General features: G+C 35.9%; 1 protein-coding gene across 1 annotated transcript in view; it reads left to right on the plus strand.

Annotated features, from left to right (window-relative positions):
- The window catches only part of LOC150094636 (oxysterol-binding protein-related protein 1-like), a 714,206-nt gene that overhangs the window by 549,107 nt on the left and 150,626 nt on the right, over nt 1-14,473 (plus strand). The window contains exon 20 of the mRNA XM_090411347.1: nt 510-588. Within this exon, the coding sequence (XP_090267473.1) occupies nt 510-588 (79 nt within the window). The remainder of the gene's footprint in view (nt 1-509; nt 589-14,473) is intronic.

Consider the following 14,473-nt stretch of genomic DNA (forward strand, 5'->3'; position numbering starts at 1 on the left):
TTCAACTGTTTCAATGATATCAGTGAAAATTGTTGGTAAGAGGCATCAGAATCAAAAGAGTCAGACAGGATTTCAGAAAGAGAAGAATCATTTGCTTTAAATTCTTTAATGGTATTTGATTTGAGTTGTATAATGTTAAACTTTTGTCTTATTTTCTGTGTGATTCTCATTGCAAGTTTCATCATAAATGTTGCTATGACTAAATTATGGTCATTTCAGTGTCAGCACTCTGGGACAATCTAATTCTTCCCCAGTTTGTACAGGTTTTGTGTTTAGTTTTTATAAGTATACAATTAGTAAGGTTCTGAATTCTTCTAAATTCATTTTATTTATCTTTATTTAAGGGTTGGGGCTGGTATAATTATTAGTACTAAAAAAAATCACCTGAATGTTCTAGATTTTAGCTTTGCATGGTATGTGTGAGAGAGAGAGAGATTTTTTTTATCTCCAATGATATCTCTCACTGTTGTGATTTTATGATATTTTAATAATCATCTTTTTATTTACAGGCATGATGAAGTATATTCTTGGAGTAATATTAATTGTTGTGTTCATAATATCATTGTTGGGAAATTATGGTTCGAACAGGTGAGTAAATTTATGTTTTGAAACTTTGTTCATGAAGATCTTCAAGAAAATGCATTACCTGCACATTCTACATTATCTTATATTATGTGATGTGTGAACAACATATCTTTTGGCAATGCATTTTGTGATAGTATATGAGAAATAGCACATATCAACAAAAATATAGTGTCAATGTAACTTTATAGTTTGCAATGATTTGTTATTGGAAAATAGATCAGACCAAGTTGAACACATTTTCATTTCAAGCAGAATTTTATTCTGCAATAATCAGCCCTGCTCTTAGTAAAGAAGCAGAAACTATAATAACAAACTTGTTGAACAGTTTTACCTATCCCCAAACCAAGCAGAATGTAGGTAGTAAAGAAGGTTCAGAATAAGCTTAAGGTATCTTCTGCAGATAATTTCCACAAGAAATTTAACTATTGTCAAATGAGCATGTTCAAGCATGATACATTAATCTTTAGAGCCAAAGTGATTCTTAAATCCAATTTACATCATCAATAACTAGATCAGCCAAACCTTGTGCAGATAGTCTGAGACTGTCTGGAAAATGAAGAGCATATCTACCGCTGCTCACTTTCAGTCCTGGACACAGTGAAATATAGTTGTTGCTGAGCAAATGCACAAATGAAAAAAAAAAAGCATCCTTTTCCTATTCCCCCCTCCCCCAGCCTGAAAGGAAGACTGGAGATATTCTTTGTTGGATAGCCAAGATAGATTGCACAGTTTTGGTTTGAGAAAAAAGAGGTCTGCAACACAATTTCAGAAGAATTTCTGCACATAATACTCCAAAGAACCTCCCAGTAGGTGCATTTTCTACACGTGGCACAAGAATTTTGGGGAAACAGGCTGTTCTGTACATCATCCAAGGTCAACAGGAATGCCACATGCTGCCAGTGCTGTTGTGTAAGAACCTCAGGAAAGTTTCCAGAGAAGTCCTGGAAAGTCAACCAGATGGGCGTCTCTTTAATTGGAATTCCACATGCGACTGTGTGGCATGTTTTACAATAGCATCTACATTTAAGTCCCTACAAATTTACCCTCATACAACATTTGAAGAAAGATGATAGAAGATAAGCCAGGATTTCTATATGGAAATGATGAGTAGGATAGAACAAAATTAGAACTTTTTTGGACACGATCGTTTTCATTGACAAGTGCACTTTACACGTAACAGCAAGTAAACACTCACAACTGCAGAATTTGGGGAAGCGAAAATCCACGTGCCATCATAGAACGTGTTTTCGGCATCCCAAGGGCTAATGTTTTTTGCAACATAAACAAGAAGAAAGTGTGTGGACCCTTCTTTTTTTGTAATCTTCTGTTACTGGTGGTGTGTATCTGGACATGCTACAAGGATACCTAATACCACAATTTAATGACTATGACCACAACGAACACTTATATTTCAGTAAGGTTGTACCTCGACAGCCATTTTCCAGGCAGATGAATTGGTAGAGGTGGGGGTTGCCTGTAGCATGGCCAATGCATTCCCTAATTATGCCATTAGATTTTTTCTCGTGGGACTTTGCAAAAAATCAAGTGTTTGTACCACCACTACCAGCCAATTTGGATGAGCTATGTTCCAGAATTACAGCTGCCATTGCTGAAGTTACGGCTGATATGCTAGTCACGTGTGGCAGGAAATTGATTACAGATGAGACAACTGCAGAATTACTGGAGGCAGGCACATTGAACTTTAACTGTCTGTGTTGAAACTTCAAGTGTTACGCTACATTTGCATGGTAATAAAAATTGTGCATCTATAACAATTTACCTTCTTCATTCAGAGTCATATACCGTTTGAAAAACACCCTATATATATATAGCCAGCCTGGTTGGCCAAACAGTTAGTGTATCCGCTCTCCAGCCAAAAGGCTGTGGGTTCGAATCCCTTGGGCATGGATGTTTGTGATTGTTTGTGGAAATACCATTGGTGGAGCAGAGAGAGAGAGAGAGATGTAGATTAGGTGTCCTCCCTCGATGTATAATTGTAACCTTAGTATGGCACAGCATGATCTTTGTAGTTTTTGTGCCAAATAAACTATAAACCAACCGACTGACCTTCCTCGATGAGTCTTCAGACTCCTTGAAGGTGTCATGTAAAATAATATATATATATTAGGCAAATAAGTTTGTGTGGTTTAATGCTATATTGGCAAATAAGTTTGTGTGGTTTAATGCTATATTGGCAAATAAGTTTGTTTGGTTTATGCATTAGTACAAGTTTATGCCGCTTCGCCTGTCGCTATTGCGCAGTTGAAAGGCAACATTTCACATAACCTTTCAGCGAATTTTCGTTTGGCCTACTTCAATTGCGTGTGTGTAACATATTTTTAGAAATGGAAGGCCCATAAAAAAAATATGCAGCGTATATGGGGATGATGCCTTAACAGAATTCTTATGCCAAAAGTAGTTTGCCAAATTCAGTTCTGGAGATTTCGACGTCAATGATGCGCCAGTCACCCAACCGAGGGTGATCCAAGTGTTGTGAAGGATATCGTCAACAAAAATCCATCACAAACAGTGTGGGAGATTGCTGCAGTACTGAACATATTCCATACAAGCATTGAAAAACCATTTACTGGGATATGTTTCAAAACTCAATGTTTGGGTGCCGCATGAATTGACTAAGGCCAATATGACTGCTCGCATATCCATCTGTGACGTCACCAAGAAAATGACCCATTTTTGAAGTGGATGATTACGGGAGATGAAAAATGGATTGTGTACGATAATGTGGTATGTAAAAGATCATGGGGGGCACAAGAGCGAACTGTTACAAACACACTCGAAAGTGGGATTGCACCCAAAGACGATCATGCTCTCTGTGTGGTGGGATTATAAAGGTGTTGTCCACTATGAGGTGTTACCATCAGGTAAAACGATTGATTCAACTGTCTGTTGCTCACAGTTAATGCGACTGGCCCGTGCAGTTAGCACAAAACGTCCTGAATTGGCAAATCGGAAAGGAGTTGTCTTTCACCACGACAAAGCCAGATCCCACACATCGTTAACAACCCGGAATAATTGTTACGTCTTGGCTGGGATGTTTTGCCGCATCTTCTGTATTCACCGGACCTGGCACCTTCTGATTGCCACTTATTCCGTTCGTTGCAGAATTCTCTGAATGGGAAAACCTTCGCTAATGACGAGGCTGTCAAAAGACACCTGGATCAGTTTTTCGCCAGTAAACCTCAGTAGTTTTATGAATGTGGCATAATGAAGTTGGTGGGCAGATGGCAAGAGGTCATTGATAAAGAGATTATATACTCAATATATAACTGACTAGTATGTATTATATATATTAAATAAAATGTGTTTCATTCCACTCTGAAAAACCGAACGAAATTATTTGTCAACCCAATATATATCTCCTAGCAAATAGGCATTACACCATAGACGACTATTGAGGAATCAACTAACAGGCAGGAGTCAAGGTTAGCATCCAAATTGTCAGAGGTAAGGCCAACTATTGCTTGGGCATCACTAGGTGGTGGATGAGTTTAGACTGCTTAGTATAATACCACCACTTTGCTTATTGGAAATGAAGTGACCAAAAACTATGTTAGGATTTGAGACCAAAGATTCAGATTACTTATTCCTCATACCTTTAAGAACCTCAATAGACCTTTCAGTACCAACAATTCTTTTGTTGTTATATTTGAATTCCATTCAAGATGTGTAGAACCTTTATAAGTTTTTTTTTTTTTTTAACTGAAGACTAGTTACCTATCTCATATTGGGTGGCAGGGTTTTCCTCTTAGGAACCTGGGTTTTGTACCTTATCATATGGATAGGTACATACACTATATGTCGCATCACCCCCCCCCCTCCTAGCAATATGGTGTTATCAAAACCTTAGCTAATCAAGCTAGAACTGTTTGCTTAAACCACACTAGTCTTCCCACAGAAATAAATCACATCTGCAACATAATCAACAGAACATTGTCCCCTCACACACACACACACACAAAATTCCATTGCCATTCCCTACAATCAGGAAATGTACAGAAAGGACACTCAGAAAATAATTTCACAGGTTTTAGAATAGTACAACACACACTCCTTCAAGCTATACAAAAATTAGCTACCTTTATCTGCTCATCAAAATCATCTAGAACAGGAGTCTACAGCATTCACTGCTCTTGCAAACTTTCATATTTTGATCAGACAGGAAGAACTGCCAATATCCACCTGGAGGAACACAACTATACATTATCCGTTGTTTGTGCTACAGCCATTCTACTGTAGTAGACCTCACTGTGAATACAAATCACCAGATCCAATGAAACAAAACCTCCCTTTTATACAGGATCAGATATAAATCAAAGAGATTATTTCTAGAATCTGTTACAGGATCACAACACTCACTAAATCTGAGCAAATTCAGCTGTCTCACTTTACCTAAAATATGGAAGACAGTTATTTTTTTAGACCCTCTGAAAGTTTCCATCACTACATGTAGTGGGCACCAGTTAGGCTTGTTAGGTATAGGTACCTCCCTTTTGTACTCTGTGTGTGCCTGTGTGCACTTAATTCTATTTCTTTATGCCCATGAAGATGTCATGGTGACCAAGGCAAAATATTGGAATAGTAATTTATTAGAAAAATAAATTTACTCAGTCATTAATGCCGATAGATGTGTTTTTTTCACTAAACATCAGCATGAATGATTTGCTTAAGAATCAAAGCCAGAAAATTGGGAGAAGACCTCCATATAGCCTTTAGGGAATGCAGAGAACGGACTGCGATTTCTGACCTAATGTCCTATTTTCACCTTTATGTGGTGTACACCGTTAATAGGTATCTACTGGGTACTGAATGAATGAATGAATGAGGATGGGCTGGAAATTTGGGAGTTAGACAACCAAATTGTGCTCTCTATTGGCTTAAACCAGAAATATGTATGATGGGTTTTCATACTGGCTGAAGCATCGCCTGGTTAAAGCGGGCTTCACTATTTTCATCAGGGGAAACCAGGGAAAACACTGTAAAGCCTGCTACTGCAGCAGAATGTAATGTCAGAAGAATTGAAGATAGGAACTATGAACATAAGAAGTATTAAGGGAAAAGAAGTCAAACTTGCAGAATAACTGAAAAAGTAACATGTGGATGTAATTGGCATTACTAAGACAATAATTCAGAGGACTCACTCAGGTTAAATTCATTTGACTGGAGTAGAGCTCTCATAGTTCCCATTATAAAAAGGATAATATTTCTATAGAATTCAGGAGGTTTGGAGGCCAAGAAGCCGCATAGTCTCAATTTCAGTTCCTCTAATGTATTGTATTTCATTAATAAAATGTTGCAAACTTCGAATTAAGTGGTAATCTGAAGGTGTAAGATCAGGAAAATACAGAGGATGTGGAAGAAGCTTTTTACAGCCAAATTCCTCGCTCTTGGTACAGGTGATTCTTGCACTATGAGGGCATACATTATCATGGTGAAAAACAAAACACCCTTTCAATTGACCAGAGAACACCTCTTTTCTTACAGTTTTTCATTCACTCAATCGAGTTGCTCATAGTATACTTCAGCTGTGATTATTTGGTTTTGTTGAAGAGTTCCAAGTGTATAATACTATCCATATCCACCGAACGTGTAAGAAAACCTGAGGCTGAAGAAGGTTTTGTTTTGACTGAGGTTTAGCCTGTTCCTTTGAATGAACCCACTGTCATCGGTGCTTAACATTCTTATAAAGTATCCACTTTTCATTATTGATGACAACATGACTCAAAAACGGAGATTGAACCTCTCTAGAATGAAGCGCAGTGCAGATGCTGACGCTCTCTTTGATTGTTTGTTTGTTGTTTGTCAACTCATAAGGAACTTAGATGCTATTCCAAGTTCTTGCAAATGATAATGGATTGTCGATGATGATGATGAATTAAGGTCTTTTGCTAAATCTTCAACAGTTTTATTATCGTTTCTTGCAATAGCAGCTTAACATCATTATCGAGAGAAAGATAGGGTACTCAGAGCAAGGGGGTCTTTCAAGCTAAAGTTCCCTTGTTGAAATTTTTGGAAATGCTGCTGGCACTTTTCCACATTCAAAACATTCCGTGGTAAAATTTAATTATTATACGTTTTTTTTTTTTATAAAACTTATTTCATTTACTTTATCTTAACTTGATGTCACTTTATTCATTCATTTCAAACTCTATGTTTAGGCTATTTCTACTTTAAACATAAGCCTCTCAAGATTAATCCTTTTGTGACCTACTTCTGTCCCCCCACCTGCTATTAGACAAACTTAGTGATACAAGTAAGTCTAATGTGAGCAGTTTCCCTCTCTCACACAAAATCAAATTAGGATTTTTTTTTTTTTTTTCGACTGCACCACCCGATTTGATTGGATATTGTTAGAAAGATGGGGTGGGAAAAACAGGAAGTAATCAAGCAAATTTAACTTTTAGAGATAGTGCATTGACTAAGGAAAACAAACCAGGTAATTACAAAAACACATTTTTTTTTTTTGCTGAAACAATAACTACAAAGGACATAAGTTACTGAGAAGTTAAACCACACAACCATTTAACACACACACATTGGAATATAAAATTCATGCAATAAAGCTCGCAGTGTATTTAACACTAAGTTAATTTATAATGAAGTTTCCTGTGACATTGCTATACAAAATTTGTGCACTGTGATCACAAGTAACATAAACTCATCCTTTAAGTGTAGCAACTTAAATCTTGTCTAGCTACATACACTCCTTATTGGCACTATTCCCTGTCTTACAAATGAACACACATTCAATATCCAAACACAAAAATAAACATACTATCCTCCCACAACACTTTTGATTTAGAAACCGCCTGTTTACAAATGCTTAAGCAACACATACAATTCCGATACACACTTTAACAAAAATATAAAAGCTGTTGCTTACTCATATAACCAAGCATGAACTGTCCCAAAACTTTTATGGCAAACCACCTCATGACCCTGCCATTCCTTTCCTGGAAAATTTCTTCTTCCTGCTAGGACTTTGCTGGCAGTAGTCTTATAGAACTGCCGACATCGGAAGTTCTCAGATTGGACACTATCGACCCTCTATGGCCTGAAGAATGGCCGGCTACAGGAATACAGCTGGATACTCTGAGAAGGCCGACATCGGGAACACAGCCGGCACCTGTGGGAGAATTGCCGACCACCACAGGGAAAGGCTATGTCAACGACCGGAGAAAAGGAGAGCTACAAGCTCTTTATATACCATACTTATTCCTTTGTTCTCATGGTCTGCTTTTCCGGATGAGCCTATAATGTTATGACATCAATGCTGCATGTTTTGTTAACAACATTTAGCCTCACGACCTCTGGCAGATATTTGTCATTGGTAATCTGGCTAATCCCTACCAAGCTTTGTGACCTATATGCAATTTTACAGCAATTCTTATAACATTATATTCAGCGCATAATATTTTCACATTACATTTTAAATATTTGGAAATACGGAGAGAAATAAAAATTATGTAAGATTGGTTGCAAATTATTTTTTTCTTTCTTGCAGCAGATTTTACACTGTAAACTTGTGCATTTACGGCATGCATTTTTTACAGTGTTAGCAGCATTTTTCTGAACTCATAAAGCATGATGTACTTAATGTGCTCTTATTAGAGCACATCATGCCTAATAATTTCTCTAATCTCTAAACTATGTGCTCTAATCTAAGCTAGTCTGGACATTGAATTATTGAAAATTGAATATCATTGTGCATGTTGCTAAACAATCTTTAGCCCACTGTTACGGAAGACATTACTACAGACTGAGCAAAAATATGAATCTTTTTACTGTAAACAAAAAATTACTTCTGACAACACATTATAATAAATGGGTTGAATATTTCTGGATGCCTGTTGTCTGATGCTGAATGAGTTTGTTGGCTAAAGGCCATGATTTTGCTTTGGTACCTAAATCCATTCCGCGCCCATTTTTTGCATAACAAAGTATAGTTTATTAGCATCTTCGATTGAAGATGCTAATAAACTATGCTTTGAAGTTGCTCCTTTACTCTTTAAAAGCAAATTACCTCCATGTAATTTATCCAGTGCTGAAACCTGTGCACTGTTTTCATTAAGAAGAAAAGAACCATATATGTATTTTGAAAGTAGATAAAAGAAAAGCTGTAGTGGTAATGGATAAGACCTGACTATGAGAGGAAGATAGACTGCCTTTTACAGGATACCTCCACCTATGATGAAATTAGTTATTACCCTACAAATACACAAACAATTAAATAAACTGTTGGATGAAGTTATTAGTTGGGATCAGAATACTTTGGATAAATTATGCACTCAATTTTAAGAACTCTTTGTTTATATGGTCTCCCAAAAATTCATAAAGGTTATTCAGTAAGACCTATCTTAAAAATTTAGAATTGCTAATTTCTTTCACGTTTATTAACTGCCCATATCGAACAGTCCAGATCATTCATCAAGAATTCCACATATTTTCTTGAGAAAATCAAGGATATTCAAATACAAGAGTTGGATTTGTTAGTCAGCTTTGATATTGTTTTCCTCATTACCAACATTCTGTTATCTGACACTGTTAATTTACTATATAGTGATTACCCTCCCGATATTGTGAAGATTTTTGAATTTGTTATAGAATCAGGATATTTCAGTTGGGAAAAACAAGATCTATAGACAGGTTGAAAAGGCACTGCCATGGGTAGCCCTCTTTCTTGAGAAAATCAAGGATATTCAAATACAAGAGTTGGATTTGTTAGTCAGCTTTGATATTGTTTTCCTCATTACCAACATTCTGTTATCTGACACTGTTAATTTACTATATAGTGATTACCCTCCCGATATTGTGAAGATTTTTGAATTTGTTATAGAATCAGGATATTTCAGTTGGGAAAAACAAGATCTATAGACAGGTTGAAAAGGCACTGCCATGGGTAGCCCTCTGTCTCCATCTTTGCCAAACTATTTTTTTAGCCATCTTGAAGATACCATGTTCTCATCCATTCATTCCAGAACTTCTCACTAGTTTTATTATTATGTAATACCTCCAGGGAGTCAAAAGACTCATTGAGAGAGGACACCTACTCTACAACTCTCCATCTCCACCAACTGCAACTGCCTTCATCATCTACACCAACACCATCTACCGCCGACCACCACCACTAGTATTTTCACAGACAATAACAAACATTCATGCCAACGACAGGATTCGAACCCGCAGCCTATTGGCTGGAGAGCGGATGCACTAACCACTTGGCCAAACAGGCTGGCAATGATATGATAAAAATTATGTCAATGATATTTTTGCTGTTTGGCCTCATTCTAAAAATGAACTAATTACTTTCCTACAACAGATTAATAGCCTTCATCCGTGTGTTCAATTCACCATGAAAAAAGAAAATGCTGGTAGTTTACCATTCTTGGACATCCTTCTTACTCGTACAGCCTCTGGTAATTTGTCAAACAGTGTTTATCAAAAATCTACCCTTTCTGGCAGATACATTCATCAAAAGTCTGCTCATCACACATTTCAAAAAATTGGTGTTATCAAGTCTTAAATTAATTTAATTAATAGAACACATAATGTATGTTCCTCTCTCTCTCAAGCTTACGACAGGAACTTCTCACTGTCAGAACTTTAGTGGGATTTAATGGTTATTACCCTCATCAAATCCAGCAGATAATTGACTGCTATGTTTCAATACCTAAGGATTCTTCAATAGACCGCAGGGTTCCATCCGTTATGTTTCTGCTATGTTTGAACCTATTGGTAGAATTTTGAAGGAGTATCAACTTATTCCCACATATTTTCCTATCAACAAAATTTCTTATCTATTATCATCTACAAAAGACAAACTATCACCCCTATCATTAGTTGGTGTTGACTACACCAACAAAAGACAAACCATCACCAATGATAGGGGTGATAGTTTGTCTTTTGTCTCTGACCAGATACTTGGTGAATGTAATTTGACATACTTTGGGCAGACATGCTGTTGTGTGAAAAAAAAAAATTAATGAACATTGGTATTATATTGAATATATGAAACCTCAAAACTCTGGTCTGGCACAATATAAATTAAGGATGCCAAGAAATTATATTCTTGGTATAATCCTTTATCCAAGTTCAGGCAAACAAAGTTTGTGCCTGAAGTAATTTCAGAACTGAGCAAGTCGCATATAGAAGCTAATGACATTTCATCACTTGCCTTAGTATCCCATAATGCAAAGCACATATCCTTACAGACATGTATAATGCTATTCATTATGGGAAGGGTCACTACCCAGACCGGTTTCGACCTTTATTGAGATCTCATCAGTGGGAGCCATAATGCATAACTTTATACATGTCAGTAAGGATGTGTGCTTTGCATTATGGAATAATAAGGCATGCGATGTGAAGTCATTAGCTTCTACATACAAGTTGTCCAGTCCTCAAATTACTTCAGGACTGGGCAACTTGTCTGGCACAACATAAAGATGCCAAGAAATTATATTCTTAGTTTAATCCATTATCCAAGTGTAAGCAAACAAAGTTTCCAGCTGAAGTAATTTCAGGACTTGGACAACTTGCATATAGAAGCTAATGACTTCACATCACTTGCCTTAGTATCTCATTATGCAAAACATTATGGGATACTGCACAAACTTTGTTTGCTTATGCTTGGATAAAGGATTAAACCAAAAATATGATTTCTTTGCATCTTTAATTTATAGTATTACCAAGTGGAAAAACTTCAAACATCTGTCCCTAATCCAGAGTATATTAATAATAATGTGTGACACCTTTAGGCTGGCTACTTGTATAGAGAAATATGACCTGCATTATTTCAACCTTGGTATATCTTCTGGATCTGGCTCCCACTAATGAGACCTCAATAAAGGTCAAAACCAGTCTGGGTAGTGACCCCCCTCCCATAATGCATAGCATTATACATGTCTGTAAGGATATGTGCTTTGCATTATGGGATATTAAAGCAAGTGATGTGAAGGCATTAGCTTCTATATATAAGTTGCTCAGTCCTGAAATTACTTCAGGATTGAGCAACTTCAGGTGCATACTTTGCTTACACTTGGATAAAAGATTAAACAAAGAATATAATTTCTTGGCATCTTTAATTTATAGTATAACCAAGTGGAAGAACTTCCAACTGGCACAACATAGTATTAACACTAAACACAGTATTCATTGGGATGAAGCTCATCTTCTCCATAGAAGCAGTTTTAAATATGAATGCCTTTTTCAGAGATAGTTGCAAAGCCCTTTTTCATCAGCCAGATCTGAATGGAACGATTTTTCTATCTCTCTCCCAAAAATTTGGAAGATTCTCATTTTATGTAAACATCAAAAATAGTTTTAATCTTATTTATTAATATATTTAATTTCTAGCACACGTCAACTGTTTTTTTTTTAATTGATAAACCTATTGTTGTAATGTAACTTATATTTGCATTTCTTTGATTTGCTTATTTTTACTCACTGATGATGTACTGTTATTTTCAGTATGAAATATCTGTACTTTCATTTCATTAAAGTTAATTACTGTGGTTATCGTGTAATTTGTTTATAGTTATGTCAGAAGTACCTTTAAAGATTAGACTAATGATGAAGTATTCATACATGTTTTCAAGAGTTCAGCTTTGAAATGGTTATTATTATTCCACAGACCTACATTCAAATCCCATCCAGAATGCAAATAACTTTTCTTATGGTGAGTTAACTGGTTTTATATCAAGATGGCATGGTTTTCCCTCCTAAAGAAACTCTGGTTTTTAATATCTCAAAACAGGTAAACTAGCCAGAAGAACCAGAATTTCAGCCATAATATGATAGTCTCCTCGCAGCCTTAGGATGTGGGATTTTGGGATGGTTGGTATCCCCCATCAGGCAGTTATAACTGTAGCTGGTGTTTTTAAAACATCACCAGTCACTAGTCTTTACATTGAAAAATATGAACCATTACTGTTGATGTTATGACACCAGCAGTTGTCTATACAGTTGGGCTTTCAGTACCAGCCAACATCTTATTACCGATGTTTCAGTATTTTTAATTTATGAAACCAGGATATTGGTATTCCAAAAACAAACATTCTTTCTCAATAAATTTTGATGAAAATGCAAGAAAGGAACCGAAAATGTAATTGACTTCATGTTTCAAATCAACTTGTATTATAATAATTATTAAAATATTTTGACAAAATATCACTAAAAATATACTTATTCTAAAAACAACAACAAAATACATATTAAAACTGCAAATTGTACTTATGTTTAAGCAGCCACATTACCTGTCTGAATAAATTGAGCTGTTAAGAAACATAAGCAATTATTAGTGTTATCATTTAAACTGAATCTTATTTTGGCACGTACTTGATTAGCTTCAGCAAACATTCTTTTGGATCCAATGCTGGATGCTTCTGTTTAACAGAGGTAATCATAAATGAGTTGATAGTTTATTTCCCTTATTCCCTCATCTTAAAAAAAAAAAATCTTATTTCCTTTTTAATTATATTTTCGAGGCTTTGAATTTTTTAAGAAGGAATGGAACAGTTAAGTCGCATTAATTTCTAACTCAAGGACCCACTTGAGTCAGGCAATTTCTTATTTGGGAAATAATTTGCAGAACACTGATTTTCTGTTTTATGTTGGTCTTCTAAGGTTGAATCTGTTCATCTGAAGACAAAATATGTTTTTATTAAGCAAAGTATAATTTTTGATATAGTATGTTTACTGAGTCTGGGAAATAATTTGCTTGTGTCCCACTTTGCAAATACTGAAGAACTTGCAATACATTTTTTACACCTCTGTGAAATTCAGAGTTTTAGTACCATATGTAATTCTCTGACTATTTCAGAATTTTTATTGTCAAGCATTTTGTTCATTAAATTTTAGGCAGCATCTAAAGTTTAAAGATTTGCTTCTATACAGCATAGCACATCATCACAGAAATTAATACTTAAATCTAAATCAATTAAAACTTTCTGCACACAATATCGCAACTCAAATCTTTTGAGCATGAACAGTAATCTGATCAGCAGAGCATTGGAATGTAATTGCAAGACAGTATCTTTACAAATTTCTTTTCCATTTGAAAACAGTGTTTCAATTTCATACAATTCAGGGTCAAGTTATCCTGGCAGCATTTTAAAAAGGACTGATCTATTCAGTTGGATATCTTCAACTTTAACTTGCGGTATTGACAGGTTTTGCATGTGATGGAATCTCCGTGGCTGATAGTAATTCTTATAGAAATTGAAACACAATTTTTACTTCATCAAAGGTTCTCTGCATTTACATTTGCCCTAGCTTCATTCTTCTACAGGAACATATTGCCACCACCTTCATTCTCCTGGCCGACACTAACGAAACTATCCATGCATTAGAAGAAGAACTTGCTGCAACGCTGAACGTCAACCTTTGGATGATTCTTTTTGACATCTCAAACACTTCAGCAGACAAAGAATATGATGTCAGCACATCAAGAAATTTGAAAGTCTACAAAAAAACTCTGCTTCCAAGCCTCAACTACTTCCTAACACAGTAATAAACCTATCATCCCTTACTCTTAAGCCTGAAGCAATTAGCGCATGTTGCCAAAACTATGCAATAGCACCTAAAAAAAAATTCCTGTCAAAGAAATAATGATCCAAGTAGAACGAAGTATCTGCAGCCTTCCCAGCCATGTTGCCGACAACATCAAACTGGATGTAGCCCATGTACTCACCCAAGCTAAACCATCAATAAACAAACTATCAGTAAAAGAATTTGAAGCTCTGGAAGAAATTAAAAGCAACAACAAAATAGTAATTACCAAAGCAGATAATGGAAATGCCACTGTGGTTTTAAACCAATCAGAGCACAAACTTACTCGGCTAAGTTTGTGCCTCCTTATTTCTAGATCATT

The sequence above is a fragment of the Typopeltis vanoorti genome, chromosome 21 (genome assembly GCF_054136105.1).
Source record: "Typopeltis vanoorti isolate ZY-2024b chromosome 21, IOZ_Tvanoo_1.0, whole genome shotgun sequence".
Lineage (NCBI taxonomy): Eukaryota > Metazoa > Arthropoda > Arachnida > Uropygi > Thelyphonidae > Typopeltis > Typopeltis vanoorti.